The following is a 17,111-nucleotide window of genomic DNA, read 5'->3' as shown; positions in this document are numbered from 1 at the left end:
CCAGCTTGCCTTGCATTGTATAGAGGCTGCCTAGGTTCCCAACCGTTAAGAGTATTAATGTATGCTTTGGTCCAAGTGTCTCCTTGCAGCCTTGCAGCGCCTGAGTGTACATCACCTCCGCCTCCGCTAGCTTGCCTTGCTTTCTATAGAGGATGCCTAGGTTCCCAACTATCTGGAGTGTGGATGTATGCTTTGGTCCAAGTGCCTCCTTATAGCCTTGCAGCGCTCGAGTGTATATCACCTCCGCCTCCGCTAGCTGGCCTTGGCCTGCATAGAGGCTGCCTAGGCGCCAAACCGCTGAGAGTGTTAATATATGCTTCGGTCCAAGTGCCTCCTCGTAGCCTTGCAGCGCCCTAGTGAACATCGCTTCCGCCTCCTTGAATCGGACTTCGCCTGCTAATATATGGCCTAGATTATGATATATCCACGCTGGAAATTTGCCTCCGCCGGTCTGTTTCCCAATGGAATACACCCCTACTATCCACCCGCTAACAATTATAGCATGGACCAGCAGTCGCCTCCGCTTTTTCCAGAACTCCGCCTCCGATTCAGATGGCGCATTCAATGCCACTATTCCCGCCGCTATGCAGCCAAGATCGTATCGCTCCTCGTTCTCCGCCAGCCGCTTGCACCATCGATGCAGTACCGAGTGCATCGAATGGCTGTTGCTGTCTTCCCTTGCATCCGCGAGCGAGTAACGCGATAAAAGGCCTACCGCATTAGTGTATGCCAGCTCGTCCTCTGCAATTTCAAGAAGCCACGTCGGAGTATCTATATCTTCAGGGAATTTTGATCCAGCTGCAACCAGCTCATACCAGAGCTCGCCGTGATCCAGAAATCCCCACAGCTTGAGTAGCCACGCCGCTTCCTCGCTTTGCTTCTGCACCTGCTCGTACGATATCATCCACGTCGTCAAGACGTTCCGGTCGCCATACTCCTCGAGCGGAAGCTGGCCTTGGCTCTGCATCAGCCGCTCCCAGGTGCTATCATAGTGCTTTGCATAGTCGAATGCAGACATGTTCGTCTCTTGAATGTACGAGCCAGCTTGAGTAAGGGCTAAAGGAAGCCCGTCGAGTCGGTCGAGAATGGCATCGGCGTCTATTGGTAGCATATTAGTTGTGATGAAATTTTCACCAGGTAGGCGATTGTAAGCTTACCCTTGATCATCCGTCCAGCATTCTTCTCCAGTATCGCTCTTGCCTGTTCCGTGCCAACTGTCCCTACCTTGATCCCCAATCCGTACCTCTGCAGGCTAGCTAGCCGACTCGTGATGAGAATCAAGCCGTGGTCTGTCTGGGGGAAATAGGCTTTTACATTATATGCCTGCGGATCATCTTGGTTGTGAAAGTCGCGGTCCACATTGTCAAAGACTAAGAGCCACTGGCGGTTCGACAGGAGGGACAGCCACCGGAGGCATTCGCGCACCGCCGCATCACCATCAATAGCAGGTTGTCCCAGCATCTCCACGCCGTCTGCCGTTAGCTCGTCCTGTGGTAGCCTCTGCGCCATGCCTACAAACGACTGTTTCAGACTAGCCTTTGACGACCCGTCCAGCCAGATGACGCTACTGAATCTACGATGGTGTTCCCGCGCGCACTCGACTGCCAGCTGCGTTTTGCCTATGCCTCCGAGGCCGTGGAGAACAACGACCTTTTGACGGCTGGTATCGGCTGCATGTTCAAGAAGAAGCCGCTCCAGATCTCGCATCTCTGCGTCGCGTTGGATGAAATGGCCCACTACGGGCACACCACGCAGGCTGAAGTCGACCTTATGCTTGCCGTAGTCTGCCAAACTAGTCAACTTCCATTTATGTTCACCTACTATTAAGATGTATAATTACACTGAGATCGAGCCAGCACGAGTGCAGAAGATGCCTTGATCATATCATCGATTACTTCTGCCATTGTTTCAAAGTCTTCCTCATCAGCGTTTCCAAATTTGTTCATGTCGAAATGGGTCCGCGAGAGTGAGTATTTATTTATCGACTCAGACAGGTCGAGACAACCAGCGTGCTCACTGACTATAAATCTCTGTAGCGTTGGTCAGCCTTGTATCATAAGTACTTGCCTAACCTACAATCCGATCCTGGTTGCCCACAATCCTCCCTACATTGCTTGACTTGAGCTCGAAGAAGCATGCAATCTGAGTCTTGTTCGTCTGGCCCCGCATCTTCTTTAAGAAGCCATCGACCGTATCTTGAAGATACGCGTTCCCCGGCTGGAGTATATTAAGAACAGTAGGCTGCACCTGATCCTCGCAGTATTCACGCCGCGCCGCTGCTAGCATCTCCATCTGACCCATCCCCTCCGCACCTCGAAAGGGCGTGCCGAAGAAAATTAGGCCTGTGGTCGATTGGAACACTCCAGGCCATTCGCTTTGGTACTGTTCGGCTTCTAGCAGTGTCTGAGAAACCTTAGCAGCTGGCACATCCTCACCGAATTTACTTTCTCACCTTTAGTACAACTAGACCGCCAAAACAATGTGCTATAAATAGCAGTGGACGAAATGAAACATCCTAACCAGGTTAGCAGACGCACTACGCTTGTAAAAGGGGTTGGCACCTTTCTTTTCCGCTTCAAGGCTCGCAGCAACCGATCTGCTACCGTAGACACGTTCTGCTGCATTGTCTCTTTGCCAAACCACCCCGACTGGTATCCATATCTCAAAATGCGTGCATGGGTTGCTACTGCTGGCAGCATAGTGTCTTCAATGAGCCAGTTGAACCATTGTGGGTTCTTCGCCGTGCCGACGTTCTTACACCAGCTGTCGTCCGGATGAGCGCCCAGGCCATGGATTGCGACAATACTGGCGGCTTAGCACAAGTCTGAGCAAGTTGGGCAGTATATGCGAACGTACTCAACAATTTGCGTAGCTTCTCCCTCTGGTGCCTCGCGGAGCACCTTCAGGCCAATGTCGTCGTTGGTCACCGACCGAGCCTAGTCCCGGGGTTAGCCTGTCGTGCCTGAAGGGTGGGGGAGGGGCGTAGACGTACCATGCTTTGCCTCCAGTGTATAACCCAGATGTGACGAAAGCTTAAGGTTGAAAAAGGGCAGCGTACAAATGCGCAGGCAACTGTTAAGTATATACCACGCTGAGCAAGAAGCGCGCTCTGCCTGCTCGGTCGGCCTGCAGCAAGACTGCGGCTGAGGGGGCGGGGGCTGAGAGCACAGCTGAAAGCGAGCTCCTCACTGCCTCAGGCGCAAGTCTATTCCTCACATCGAAGATATATATTGCTTCCACAATCGGTTGCCTGTGCAAAGTTGACCCATTTAGACATACTTCTTACGACTGGACATGCCTCCATTCTCCAAAGAAGCTCAGCTTGTGCACGACTACGAGCCTGCACCTGAAGCGCCAACGACCACGACTTTGCCAGGCTACCCTTTGGTTATATTGAACGACGCTCCCTGCATAAGACAATTTCTGGAGCAGGAATTCTGGAGCAGAGACTTAGAAATGATGGCGCCGCATCTCTGGATTCTGACGACTTTCTCGAGCGCTAATATCAGCCCGTTGCACCGCCAGCGGATCAAGGGTCGTGAGATCATCGTCACGGAAGAGCCACGACTGCATCTGGTTTGGATATATGATCGAATCTTTATAAAACCTCTGCCACGATATCTGCTATCACAGACATTCTGGAAAACATATCTAGATACGGGCTCAGACCAAGCGGGCTACAGTCGGAGCGACCTCTGTAAGGCTGCGACTGGGTTCCTGCGGACGTACCGCTATTTGATCCGACACGAATCCGACTTTCACATTGCTCAGCAAGACCATCTTCGTCTCATCCCTAAAGACGTAGACTGGCCATCTTTTTGCCGCCTCATCTCGGAACTCAGCCAGATTAAAGACACAGCCGTGACGAGGAGATACTGTTATGGCGAACTAAGGTTAACGCGGCTCAATTTATATGCGCCACTACTTCTCCGCAAATTCCATTTCGAACAGGTGCACGGACAGTACGGAGACTTCTTCGGACGGCTATACGGGCCAATACTTTTTGTATTTGCCGTAGTTTCTACGATCCTGAACTCGATGCAGGTTGCACTTGCGGCTGACCAATTGAGAGCCTTTCATTGGGAGACAATGTGGCACGTATGTCGATACTTCAGCATAATTAGTCTCATAGGCACAGCTATTATCTCTTTGTGGTTTATCTTACTATGGCTTTGGATGTTTCTTGATGAATGGATCTATACTCTGAGACAGAAGCTGAAAAGGAACCGAGAAAGCCGCAGTATATTATCGTGTTAGGAATCGTCGGAAGTGAGGCTTTAGCACAATATAAAGCAAGTGGAAAGTAGTAATATAACTAGAAATAAATCACACTTTTCATCTAATTCCTGGTCCAGGATCAGCATAGTCTCAGCGTCGTGAGCTTTGCAGAGTATCTCGTGACTGTACTTGTAACTGTTCAATGACATGTAAATTATTCCCCACGCTCTAGCTGACAGGTTTTAAACCTATAGACAACCCGTCTTGTCCGAAACCGCCTCGGCCCAGCATAGCTATTTCGTTTTCAAGTTCTTACTCGTCAGGATCCAAACATAAAGGTTTCATTCCAGAAGGCAGGGGAAGAGGAGCGCATATTGGTAGTGTAGGAAAGAAGAACAGAAGCTTGGCCAAAAACATCAAACACGACTCGAAAAGGAAAAAGCGCGAGTTGAGGAAGAGTGCGAGTAATAGCTCAAAGAGCAAAAGGCACGATTGAAGGAACGGCTCCAGGTTGATTATAAGTGTGTGAAGATACAACGCACAGCATTATTGCCAGAGGTAAATTCGACTGAGCCATACTACAAGTTGTGGGATAACGATACACTCCTACATCATCTCACTCAAATGCAGCATCAGCATCTCCTTAGTCCTACGAATCGGAACCACGAAAATGTAGAGGGAGAGAAGCATCTCTCATGTTACTCATTGGGAAATATATTTGTTATTGTAACTTGATGACTCCATCGGTATTCCATTGTATCCCATCCCATTCCTGGTTCCTCGAAAAGTCTGACTCCAACATAGCAGATGTACATAACTACCACCGAACTCGATCCATGACAGGCTTGACAGTATAAGGCCAGAACATAACAACCGCGACCACAGGAACGTACCTATCAAGGGGGAAAGTCAGCACCCGTTCAAGATCGTGGGTGTCATGCAGCGGCACTCATCAAACAAAGAGGCAGATGGAGAAAAGGAGAACCTACATCATGGCTGTGCCGCCAGCTCTCTTTGCCTGGTATCCCCAGTCTGGCTTCGCACGTCCTGAAGTCTTCGTGCTGACCATTGTATCTGAGCCGAGCTGCCTGAACTGCCTCAACTGCGGGGCTTGGAGCCGTGTACGCGCGATGCTTCGTACGAGAGACATGCTGAAATGTGCGGGGTCGATGAAAAGATTGGGATAGGCAAACGTTGATTTATATGCCGTCGTTTGTCTTTATCTGCTTCTCCTGGAAGAGTTTGTTGTGAGTTCTTGCAGTTGAAGAGGTTAAAAGTAGAGGACGAGGACGCCTAATCAAGCCCTGGAAGCTGTGTCAGAAATAACAGCCCACTATTGCATAAACGAAGGGATGGGAAGAATAGTGCCCGGTAGGAGGGGGAGTTCTTAGTGGCAGGTTCACTGTCCTTGCATGAATAATGAGGAGTTGATTGGTGGAGAGGACTAGGTAATGAGGGGTACCCGCGGGCGCTTATGCACCCCACACATTGTGGGTTTTAGGAAGCGGGGAAGGTAAACTAGTCATTATCTGTAAGTAATATATAGAGCCATGGTTGAAGGAGCAGGCTGTCTTGAAGAGAGTAATGTTTAATTGAACTAATTCATTCTTCGTTGCGAACACTGCGTCGAGCCACGAGACCTCCCGAAGCCCCTTTTCTGTATTCCACACAACTACTTGCGTATTTCACTCTATATGCAAATACTACGAAAGAGCGAGAATACGCAGGGCATTTCATGCTGAAAGGTTTGACCTGGGATCTTTGTATTCGTGCGGAGGAAACCCGACACCGAGCCATCCTGACGACTCGACCGGCACACAACAAAACTTTGTCAAATACTGCCATTTCAAACGCACCCGCAGATAACAAAATTTGACTCGTTCGTGAGGGTATTATCAAGAAGCAAAGAACACTCCTTTGGCTGACAAGCTGGAGGTTGATGCAGTCGAAATGGTATGGCATCACAACAAGTTCGACTGCGGATGTGGAACACGTCAAAATCAATAAAACGCAGGGGGGAAAGTGAAAGACAACCCCTTTGGATTTTACAGACGGGATGTACTTGTACGCGGAAAACATTAACAGAAACGACTCGAAGAAAACTTTCATTCGAGCACGATGGCTCAGCACGCCTTGTTGCTAAAGCGCCCACCTGCAGAACTGCAACGAATGATGAACACTGCTCACCATCTCGCCCGAAATTTACGAGCAGGAAGAAGCGCAAGCTTCCTTGAGTCAACCAGTCACCATATACTCTAGCATCACAGCCAAAGGCAAGCGTACTTTCTGCCACTCTAACGTTTACTCTAACGTTTCAGCCCAGAAGTCCAAGAAACAGAGCAATCTGTACATGGCTGGCCGATTCTCGCAAGTCTGCTTCATTTCCATCTTGAAACGCAATTAGCTGGCTGCCCAAAGCAATGCATCATCCGCGACACATTCAGGGTGATATTGCGGCGTGGCAGAACCCAAGATGCAATTTGGTGCTTTTGAAGGTCGAAAAGACTCTTGGGTCCGGCATGTGGGGAGAGTATTCGGTCTTGTGCCTAAATTAAAAATTTCTGCGGAAGCCCGTTGAGCTTTTGATTCGTAATAAAAAAAAACGGCAATCTGAGCTGATGATTTGGGCGACATGCGACGCGTGAAGCCCATGCAGTTAAAAAGCAAAGAAAAAGCTGCGCGTGCTCACGACGCCGATTTGCAGAGAGAACCCCCGAATTGGTGGTTGAAACGTTCGGTTAGAAGGGCAATTTGCATCCCATCCTTCGCACAGATCTCTCAGATCTCAGGTTGAGACCAACATCAAGGTCCTCTTTCTTGACTGCCGCATCCCGCTGCAACTACACGCTTCCGTCAGCGTGTAGAAGACGACTCCTCTGTGAGATGATTAGGAGTGAAGGGGTTCGTGCGCATACCGCGCCTCCACAGACAATGAGGTGTTCAACATTGCAGTTGCAAGACTCAAACCTCAATTCGATTCGGAGCAAAAATCTAGTCTGCAGGAGACAAAGGCATTTCCGGGCAGGGGCATTCAAAGCTAAGGTGTAGATAATCAAGCAATGCGAGTGGTGGCTGGGCCGCACAGGGGTACTCAACATCAATACCCTTGCTATTGAATTGCAGTACATTAATGAAAAGATGTTTGCTTTGTCTATGCCAGCCGAAGGTGTTTTCTGTGCGATCGATTTGGACACTTGCTTATTTTTGCTGCTTTTGCAGAAATCCTCGTGCGGTCTGTTTTCATCGCGAAAGATTCAAAGGAAGAATCGAGCAACAGGAGGCAAATACCTCAACTTCCCAGCTCTAGACGTGAGCGCTGTCCCAGTCGTAGACCGCAGTGCTCGGTCGATCGGTGGAAACAATATGGTGGAATACAAATATCATGGTAAGTTCTGTCTTGTCCTCATCTTAGATGCTCATCTGATGATACCTAGATGGCCCTTCAAGCAAGGTACTCAACAAAGCTTATATGAGATTACGGCATAGACTCCAGGCGACCATTGGTAAGTACAAAGCGCCACATGTTAAAGAGAAGATGATGATGTTTTTCATTTTTTTTGTCCGAAACATCCAAATCGCGTAGACACAATCTGACGATGCGGAAACAGAATCCACCATTGGCCGCCAGATACACCATTATAGTGCCCTTCTCAACGTCCTTCGGTCAGATCCAAATCCTCCAAACTTCTACAAGTGGGAGTTCAGCATGATTTATCCTTCGTTTCCGCCAGGAGGGATTTCGAGGTGGAAAATGGTCGATTTTCAGGCATGCGAGGCTGCACTTGATGGAGGTCATTTGGGGGTTGTTTCGGTTGATCCACGACACTCAGGAGAAGATCAACATCGAGCATCAGCGTCGGCCAGCGCAATCGCACAAGCTGGCCCATCTACACATTTTTCTACTGGCAACTTTGATTCCGGGTCGGTGGATCAAAAGAGCTTAGCAACTAGATCTTCAGGGAATCATTTTGCCTCTAGTGGTGGCCACATCCCGAATGGGCAATCGCAAGCCTCCAACATGGCTTCGCCTCATGTTCTGGCTGTTAATTTCCAGACAGAGATGGACAAGATGCTTGAAATCGCTCTCGCCAAAAAGGAGCAAGATATGAACCAACTTTGGAAGAATAAAAGTTTGCTCTTGTCGGCATCACTGAGGGGCCAGCTGGAAGAAGCCAACCGCGAGATTGAGACGCTGCAGCAGAGAACACGGCATTTAGAGTCAAACGCGCTGACATTGCGCGCGGTTTGTCGCGACAACACCAACCACACAGATGGAAGTTCAGGCAGTGCCAAGGCAAGAGACAAAACCATCAAGGAAGGGGCCATAGCTAAGAAGGCAGCATCCAAAGTTCACAAACATGCACATCATACCTCAAATCAACGTCGGGTATTAGTTGACGACTTTTTTCAGGCCGAGGAAGTCTCGACTGAGGTTACACCGTCAACGGGTCAAATCAGACCCCAAAATGCCCCAATTCAAGAAGTGCAGATGGACTTTCCTCCGGAAACAGAGATTCGCCCACCAACTCCACGCCGCTCTAGGCTCGTGGTAGAAATCCCGTCACATTCAAGCCCGCCTTCTTTCTCACCCGGACAAGAACTTGAACTTAACATCATCAAGGAGAACTGGGGCGAGCATTCGCTGAACACGATATCCACCATGATTGCCGAAATTCATACTCTGTGCGAAAGGCTGTTGCACAAACTTGCTAAGTTGAGCAAGAAAGTGAACTTGGACCGCGCTTCAGCACTTCTCAGGGATGCGATTGATCATCGGAATAGTAGCTTAGCTGAAGATTGTCGCTCCTCCTTACTCACCAGTCGCGATGTCACCAAGGCCTTGAAAGCTGCGGCTAAGTTGACCAAAAACTCCAGGAAGAGCAGCGGGCCGTCCTCGCTCCCAGACAGCTGCATGCCCGACCCCAGTGGAGGCCACGGACAGCGATTTAACGATCATATAGACACCAACCTGGAACGCGAGTCTTCACGATTTGGGGTAAATGGTAGTGATTCCAATAAATCCATGTTCAAATGGCTTCCGTTCCGCGAGACCCCAAACATTCCACCGACGTCTACTCCAGAAACCATATTCGGACATGCTTACAACAAATGGACGGGTCCATATGCTTCCGGTGCTGAGCCATTTCGACTCCCAACATCACGCCAACGACAAGAGTTGTCCAGCGAGATTTTGTGTCGCGGAAACGACAGTGGTATGTTTGGTAAAAATTACCGAATTGGACCACCAAAGGCCCGGCTCAAGGTTTTCATCGGGAAAATTGCACAAGATCTGGAAGATAGTTTCCCCATTGGCCTTTTTGACAAGGAAGACAATGTCATCCGGGTGCTGGCGCTCATCGCTGAGCTATTCGAGAGTCACAACCAGAAGGAACTCGAGCAGAAAAACTTGCCCAATGACGGAGCTTATAAGGGCTATCCAGCTCACGCCAACAATTCGTCAATCACAGATAATGGGTCTTCACAGTCACCCGGATTAAAACGAGCAAGGGTTGGCCAGAGTCTCCAACCAGTTCCCAAGCGACTACATCTCAATTGTCCCACTTCCACAACACCAGTCCGAGGACATTCAATATCCTCTCAGCTAGCAGGCGCTTCCCCCGAAGACATCATACCTCATTGGAAAATGATGAACCTTAAGGGACCAGTGGTGAATGATAATCAAAAACTCGCAGCATTGCAACAAGAGATCATGAACTTATGGCCAATGCCTCTGGCGCGAGCTTGGATTTTCAAAGTTCAGCATAACTTGAGGTTCCTCGAAGCTGTTTTGCCTATCGCAAAGACAAACTCCTTCGAGAACGCGAGAATGCACGTCAACTGTGCGACAATCACACGTCTTTGGGAACACAACAACCAAGGAACTCCATATGCTACATTGGGGGACTTTCGAATTCTAATGATGAGGGCCGCCAACTTCTTCGAAATTTCGCCTGAAATGTTGGAAAGCATGAGTCTACGAAAGGGTCCTGAAGGGTTCCTTGAGAAAAGCGATGGCGATGATGTTCATCCTGAAAGACTCAAATCGGAATCTGTCGGTAATTCCAACTTGTATGATGCAAGTCCTGCACGAACGTTTCCCCTTAGAAGACATAATGCATCACCGGCCTTCACTCCTGCCAGAACTCCCTCCGCTCCACGTGTCACCACAAACCTCCCAGCAACATGCACTGCCAAACAGGTCCAGGACACCCTCAAACGGTTGATCGAAACATACGGCACTTCGTATGACTCGTATGACGACCCGTGTCTTATGGAAAATGCTATCGGGTTTAAAAATGAGGAACTCAAGGAAGACTTTGAGCTCATGAATCATGAGTATGATGTGAAGAATCTTGACTGCTTCACAGACTTTCTCGACGACCACTACGAAGATACTAGTTACAAAATTGGACTTTTTATCACCAAAGAAAAATCGTCGGTCTGGCAGACTGGCACGAATTCCGCTCAAGAAAATTGGGATACCTGGGTGGCGATAACCCGGCGCAATCTGCCAGGTGGCGAAACCATGTTGATCATATGGGATTCGAATTGGGGAGAAAAGGCGAGGAGACACAAGACTCCGACCGTTAATTGGGCACAGCACGAGCTCATTGTTGAGGTTCGGAAGAACCACAACTTGAAATCAGTCTGGATCGGGGGGACTGGAAATAGAGCTAGAGGCAACCCACTGCAGCTTTCTATTGATTTCATCCATCAAATCTTCCGCGGCGGGAGAGTTGGCAACTTCCCAGCCGGAGACGTGAGATCTATGAAAGCAGCTGAGTATAGCGAACTGGACTATATGCGAGGAATCCACGAAAACCGACATTGGCTTCGACCCGGCACTTTCGAAAATTCGCCTTCCGTTCTAAACCCCAACACCGGCAACCGAAAGTCAAGGCATTGGGGAAAGCCCCTCGGGGGAGCGTGGACTATGGGCACCCAATTATTCAAGAATAACCTGGCAAGAAAGAAGGCGCTGCATGACGAGCAGGATAGCCTGTATGAGCCATCGGTGGTATGAGGGGCCAAAAGCGAAGTGGATAGAAAGCGGAGGGTCGCGGAGGGTAACTCGAACCAAAAGTCGATTTCTGGCATTACGGTCTGTATCATCAGCAGTATCAAATAAATACCTAGGTAATACCCTTGGAGGGTGTGAATGAATACAACATTTGTTCCAATGAATATCCACACTGGTCAAGCTTTCAAGGCTACCTTTGCCAATGTGATTCAAATCAGTCGGCACTCACTCTGTCGATCCAACACTTGTGTCGTTCTGCTGACACGCCGCAACCTCGCAGCAGCCAGTTCCATCCCAATCCTCGATGTCTTTCTACGATTCATCACCTCGTTGTCTCCTCCGTCAATTTCGGTAGTTTGAGCAACAGAAACTCACCGGACAGGGGTAATAGTGAGGGGTGCAATACCCCGCTTAGTCACGTACGTGACAGCTCTCATGCTCGAGGCAGTTTCAATGGACTTCTCTTCCTCCTCGTATGACTAACTAGTCAAAGTACTGCAAAGCAACAGCACGCGCAGAAGTACCCGAGAAGCTTCCTCCCATATTTCTCCACAACTTGCAGTCTAAAAACCACTACGTCCATCTCCAGCGTGCTGGATGCACCTATATTGACTTCCTGCACGCAGCGGCCTATGTATCGAGAGGGGGTGTCTCTTGGTAGCCTGTTGTGAACGATTCCATTGATGATTGAGGCGTTTGTGATTAAGTAGTCTATGCCAACGCCGAAGATATAGATTATGTGTTGGTTTTGGGTGGAGAAAGGAGCATTGCTCCGACACTGCCGTCCAGTCTTCTGGAAACGTAATGCCCGGTGTAGAAATGTTGTCTACTGCATCTTTGACCTCTGTCTGGATCTACGCAGAGTAATCGTCATGATGTATGTAATCAATCTGGTCGTGAAGTTGACAAGAACTATATTCCCATGATAACCAGTATGCAAGATGTGAAGAGTGCCGCTCTGCGATCTGGTAATTGTGGAAGATAGACATTGCGGAGAGACAGTAATATTCTTGTGCTTTAGAAGTTTGATCCATTCAGATGTCAAGAAAGGTCCTCCGTACAAGTGATAAAGCCACCCCAGATAGCAACACGAACATGGACTAGCCCAGTCTTTTCCTCTTATCAATTTTCAATCAAGTTCAACCAGTTCATAACCATCATCGCCTTGACCAAGTTCCCCTTCATATCAAGATGCACCCCGTCATACTTGTTGCTCTGGATGCTCATGTTCCACGTCCCAAGATGCTCAACCCCCTTCTTCGCCGCCTCCACTGAAACAGCTTCTTCAAACAGCATCAGCGCTTTATTGCCCTGTGTCACAAGTCATCCATCCGGCTTTTCCTTTCCCGCAGCATTAGGCGTCACAAAAAGACTATGCCCTTGCGGAGCAAATCCAGGTCCGATGGCTTCGAGTACAGCATCTAGCCAGTTTACTGTCTTCTGCAAATCCAGGTTGCTCCAAAGTCCATGGCCGAAGATGACTGCTTTCGGTTTGTCGCCCTCTGTGCCAATGCTAGCTTTCAAGCTGATGATCTCCTCTGTGGGGATTGGAAAGCGTACGATCTGCTCTACTATGTGGGTGTCAGTAACAACCTGGTATGCTAGGAATATGAGCATACTCATCACGTTGATCGAATTGGCGCATGACAAGCTATCAGGATCATTTGTAAGAACGTCGGCAGTCTTGTAGATCCCTTGCACGGAGCATGCTTTGACGTCGAACTGTTCATTGCAGAAACATTCTTTGCTATTTTTCCTCAGCAAGTGTCCACCACAAGGAATACGGCGTATTACCTCTCCTGCGTCGAGAAATTCCAATCTGTGACTGCTCCATGCCCCAGGTCCCTTCGAATCAAGATGTGATGCTCCCGATTAAATGGCGCAGCATTGAGTCTCCAATTAGAAGTACCATATCGAACCTCCCAAGGATCTCACAAACCTCCTCGCTCGTGAACCAACGCATGTCGCAGCCCCGAGGCATGTAGGGAGCATCATGACCAATGCGGCCTCCAGATGACATGGCCGTCAACATTGAAGCTCGGTCATGGCATAATGGACCAAAGGGTGCGTGCAGATCGAGGGAGGAGACGTTACAGGTATCAGGGAACTTGTAGGAATGAAAAGTATCAATGATATCGAGTATTCGATAGAGGCTAGACTCGGGTGTTGGAAGGCAGCATGGGGAATGGTTGTTGTGTTGTAGATTTCGGTGGTTTCTGGGCTGACCTGCGATGCATCAGCACGCAGGCAGGCTTTGAGACTGGATACAATCTTACCATCTGTCGTGACGCTGGAGAGGGAATGTAGTCTCGAAACAGCACTATAATGCCAATTGCAAGAAGTAGCAATCCAGTCCTGAAAGGTGTAAAGCGAGGTGCCGAGAAACGTGAAGGTCGCCGAACTCTGTTTTCCCATCCGTAGTTCGCGCTCGGTGTGACCTCTTGAGCCGGTGAGGTGAAAGGGTCGTCGTCGTATGAAGTAGCTCGTTGCCACATATTGGCTGAAGGGTCGAGTTTATGGCAGACAGATTGGCGACAAAGGCTGTTGTACGTCAATAGTCCGAGGCCGTGTAAAGCAAAAGGCAGGGCCAAAATGTTCTGCAGTCTCTTCAACGTTGACGAGATTATGATTATGCTGCTCTGAGGAGTTGAAAGTGTATCAGAGGCCTAGCGAATTAAGATAGAAGATGTCTATGAAAGGAGACTTTGCGTTGACTGCGACTGCACTTGCTGCGAAATCGTGAAAAGGGTAGGAGCGACGAAGCATAGCACCTTCGCCCCGACTAGGACGAAGCTACAGGAAACCTGCTCCTACCGTGGAGCACACACGTTGTGAACGATTGAGTATGTAATATACATTATAAATGCAGTCTAAAGGAAGCAGCAGACGCATGAAAATCGGACGGGCTATCTCCCCAGCCAACTTTGAATGGGATACAAGAACGCTCGTGCCATATCATAAGACCAGCCAGCCCAACCCCGAATGCGTTCGACTTGATTCAAAAGTCCTACGAGTCGACGCGTGAACACCTCTGTCTCAATGTTAGCATGTCACCGTGATCTCGAGAGTGTGCAATTACCCGTTTCCTCAAAGTCATCGGCGTACGCCTCCCAGATAGCAGTTTCCTTCCCATTCTCGCTTCCCTTGCCAACCAATTCGTAATCATTAACCACTGTGACCTTTGGTCCAATTGCTAAAGCTCTCCCATTGATCCTTGTGTCGGCCATGAGCCTTGTACCAGCATCCACCACATCTTCCGGTTTGCCAGATGCACCTCCAGCCAGCAGCAGCCGCCCCTCCGTACGAATGATGGGAGTATCAATGAAGTAGGGCAACAGTATGTTCACGCGAGCTCCATGCATAAACGATGTCGCTCTCAGGGATCTAAACATCCCAAGCACGCCATGCTTCGATACGCAGTATTGTATTTGGGTTGGAATGGCAGCGACTGAAGCAATGGATCCGATCAGTAGCAGATGCCGGTCTCGTTGATTCGCGCCGGGTGTGGTGGAGGGATCTGCCTTCTTGGAATTGGGGTTTCGGCCAAGATGGAATATAGCGAGATGTGCTGTGTACATGACGCCCGTCAAGTTGACCTCGTAGCATTGGAAATTGGGTTTTGGGGGTTCTTCGAGTGTAGCAAGGCTCTCGGGAGGGTCATCGAAGGAGGGAAGGCCGTCTGTAATTCCCGCATTTGCAACTACAGCATCAATTCCACCGTGCGGGCTGAGCTTGAGTGCTTCACGGAAGAAGTCCACCTGGTTCTGCCAGTTCGTCACGTCCAGAGGGATGAAATGGTGGTGTTGACTGCCAGTGTTCTTGCGGATCTCTTCCACCAGAGCTCGTCCTCGCCCGGCATTGAGATCTCCGATTATGACATTTGCGCCTGCGTAGCACGTTAATTGGGGCTCGAATGTGAATGCGATTCGCCAGAATTTCACTACCATTCTCCGCCCATTTCCTGAAGAATCCTTCGCCGAAACCAGATGCGCCTCCAGTAATTACAATTGTTTTTCCTGCCACCCATCCAGCATCATATGGCGCGCTTGTATCGATTGGAGGAGATTGTCGGGTAGCCTTGACAAGGTTATTCCGATCTTGAGGCATCGTGAGGGAGGAGTAGGAGTAGTGCTGATTCGTGAGGTTTGATGGCCGGAAGAAACAAGCTACAAACTGAAAAGCCGGGCTTCACGTAAAGTCATATATGATATTGTCAACTGCATCAAGGTCAGCAATCGAAGATTTCTCTTCGCATGTATCACTCACATACAGATACAAGATATACTCGTAGCTATGCGTAGCTATGAGTAGATAGGTTCAAGACAGGTGTGCGGACTGATCAAAAGCATGGGTGTCAGCAGTGAACGGTAGAATAAAAACCTTAATTGCTAATTCTGCAACATGACACGTTTCCCTTTTTCTATATAAAAGAAACGAATCCATCGTACAAGTAAGATGTGAGATGATTTTGTGTAAGCCCAGCTGAGGTGGATGGTTTGAACTAATTGTTTTCTGGCTGCTCTGGGTCAAGGCTCGGCTCCCCGCTTTGTCCGGACCGGACCCGAAAAACAAAATGCGGGGTAAGGAGAGAAAGGTGATATTGGTATAGATCACTCACCCTCCAGATTAACATCCATCCCTGCGTGCCGAAAAAACCGGTGTGCCGAAAAAATTGATAGGTACTTTGACTTGAAGCATCTTGAAATCTGTGCACACCTTAATATTTCTTATATTTTTTTATAAGTTGTCTTTCTTATCTATTCCTGGACACCTTAAAGCCCCTATAACGTCTCTCCCTGCGTAGCGAGACGAATTTATAGTTTTGAAATCATGAATTTTTTCTTAGTAAGTCTATAAAGTTGTTAAGTTATTAAAAAAATATATTTATATCGTCGCTCTCGCGCCTGATTTGTAAAGAGTCTCTTTTTACAGCGAAATAGAGTTCCTTTATTACAGCTCCACCACCAATCTCTTATTCTCTCTAATATATCTAAAGGGATCATATCCGCGCTCTGGGACCTTACTATAGCATAGGAAATCATCCTTAGCCTTATGGCGGCTGTGGCGTGCAACTTTATATAAGATCGCCACGCGGATCAGTACTTCGCAGCGGTGCGACTAAACGATATTTGGGCAAGACCAAATCGACCCCGGACGGCCTATAATGTATGCTATAATTTCATTTTTAGAGCCTTAGGCAATAAGATCAAAAAGTGGCTGGAGGTACTGTGGTGCACGGTGCCCCACATTCAGCTTAGTAATGACTTTAATGCCTGGCGTTAAGCGAGATCGCCGGAAACCGAACATATATAGGACGGAACTTAAGAAATATACAAGTATTATTAGCCAAGCAGTATACCTTAAGATAGTAAGGCTAGGACTAGCAGCAAACTATTAGCACCAGACTCAGCAATTGAAACACCTCATAGTCTATATAGAGGATTAGTAAATTCGTGACAAATCTATTAATTACTATACTTTTCTAGAAAATGCTAGAAGATAAGTGGCGATTCTTAAATAGTATCTAAGTAAATGGTTCCCTAGGACCCCCCTAAATTTGAAGATTTTTTTTTTTTTTTTTTCAATTTTAGATAATAAGCTTTGATCCTTTTTTAAAATAGAAGATTGAAATTCTCCCAGATGAATGACCTATAACAAGACTTCCGTTTCGAGTAATTGCACAAGTTTCCCGATAATCAGGAGGGAGCCAAACAATATTCGCATTGCCTTCCACTACCCAATGATTTGTTACTTGTAAGGTTGGTAGAAGTTTGCCGTCGGATGAGAAGGCTACGGACGTGACCGAGGCGGTGTGGCCGTCAAGCGTCTGCAGCGCTGCTCCCATGGCCGCGTCCCAGAGCCGCACCGTCTT

General features: G+C 48.5%; 5 protein-coding genes across 5 annotated transcripts; 1 reads left to right on the top strand and 4 right to left on the bottom strand.

Annotated features, from left to right (window-relative positions):
• Window positions 1-43: 43 nt before the first annotated feature.
• Window positions 44-1,946, bottom strand: KLC1 (Kinesin light chain; the record flags this gene model as incomplete). The annotated part of the gene is made up of 3 exons (XM_031153940.1): window positions 44-1,098; window positions 1,158-1,820; window positions 1,841-1,946. Coding segments are annotated over 3 exons (1,824 nt in total), but the record flags the coding sequence as incomplete, so codon positions are not given.
• A 1,348-nt stretch (window positions 1,947-3,294) lies between these two features.
• LHYA1_G009035 (uncharacterized protein) lies at window positions 3,295-4,325 on the top strand (the record flags this gene model as incomplete). The annotated part of the gene is made up of 2 exons (XM_031153939.1): window positions 3,295-4,098; window positions 4,320-4,325. 2 exons carry the CDS (start codon window positions 3,295-3,297, stop codon window positions 4,323-4,325), a joined length of 810 nt encoding a protein of 269 aa, XP_031001044.1.
• A 710-nt stretch (window positions 4,326-5,035) lies between these two features.
• On the bottom strand, window positions 5,036-5,368 carry LHYA1_G009034 (uncharacterized protein; the record flags this gene model as incomplete). The annotated part of the gene is made up of 2 exons (XM_031153938.1): window positions 5,036-5,111; window positions 5,208-5,368. The coding sequence occupies 2 exons, from the start codon at window positions 5,366-5,368 to the stop codon at window positions 5,036-5,038; spliced, it is 237 nt and encodes a 78-aa protein (XP_031001043.1).
• A 6,993-nt stretch (window positions 5,369-12,361) lies between these two features.
• LHYA1_G009033 (uncharacterized protein) lies at window positions 12,362-13,734 on the bottom strand (the record flags this gene model as incomplete). Its single annotated transcript, XM_031153937.1, has 6 exons — window positions 12,362-12,550; window positions 12,605-12,810; window positions 12,859-12,986; window positions 13,034-13,158; window positions 13,179-13,460; window positions 13,516-13,734. The coding sequence occupies 6 exons, from the start codon at window positions 13,732-13,734 to the stop codon at window positions 12,362-12,364; spliced, it is 1,149 nt and encodes a 382-aa protein (XP_031001041.1).
• A 411-nt stretch (window positions 13,735-14,145) lies between these two features.
• aflH_2 (5'-hydroxyaverantin dehydrogenase) lies at window positions 14,146-15,424 on the bottom strand (the record flags this gene model as incomplete). Its single annotated transcript, XM_031153936.1, has 3 exons — window positions 14,146-14,270; window positions 14,319-15,125; window positions 15,184-15,424. Coding segments are annotated over 3 exons (1,173 nt in total), but the record flags the coding sequence as incomplete, so codon positions are not given.
• Window positions 15,425-17,111: the final 1,687 nt, after the last annotated feature.

This window comes from Lachnellula hyalina (assembly GCF_007821495.1).
Source record: "Lachnellula hyalina strain CBS 185.66 chromosome Unknown contig00302, whole genome shotgun sequence".
Lineage (NCBI taxonomy): Eukaryota > Fungi > Ascomycota > Leotiomycetes > Helotiales > Lachnaceae > Lachnellula > Lachnellula hyalina.
This window is presented reverse-complemented; position numbering and strand designations above follow the sequence as displayed.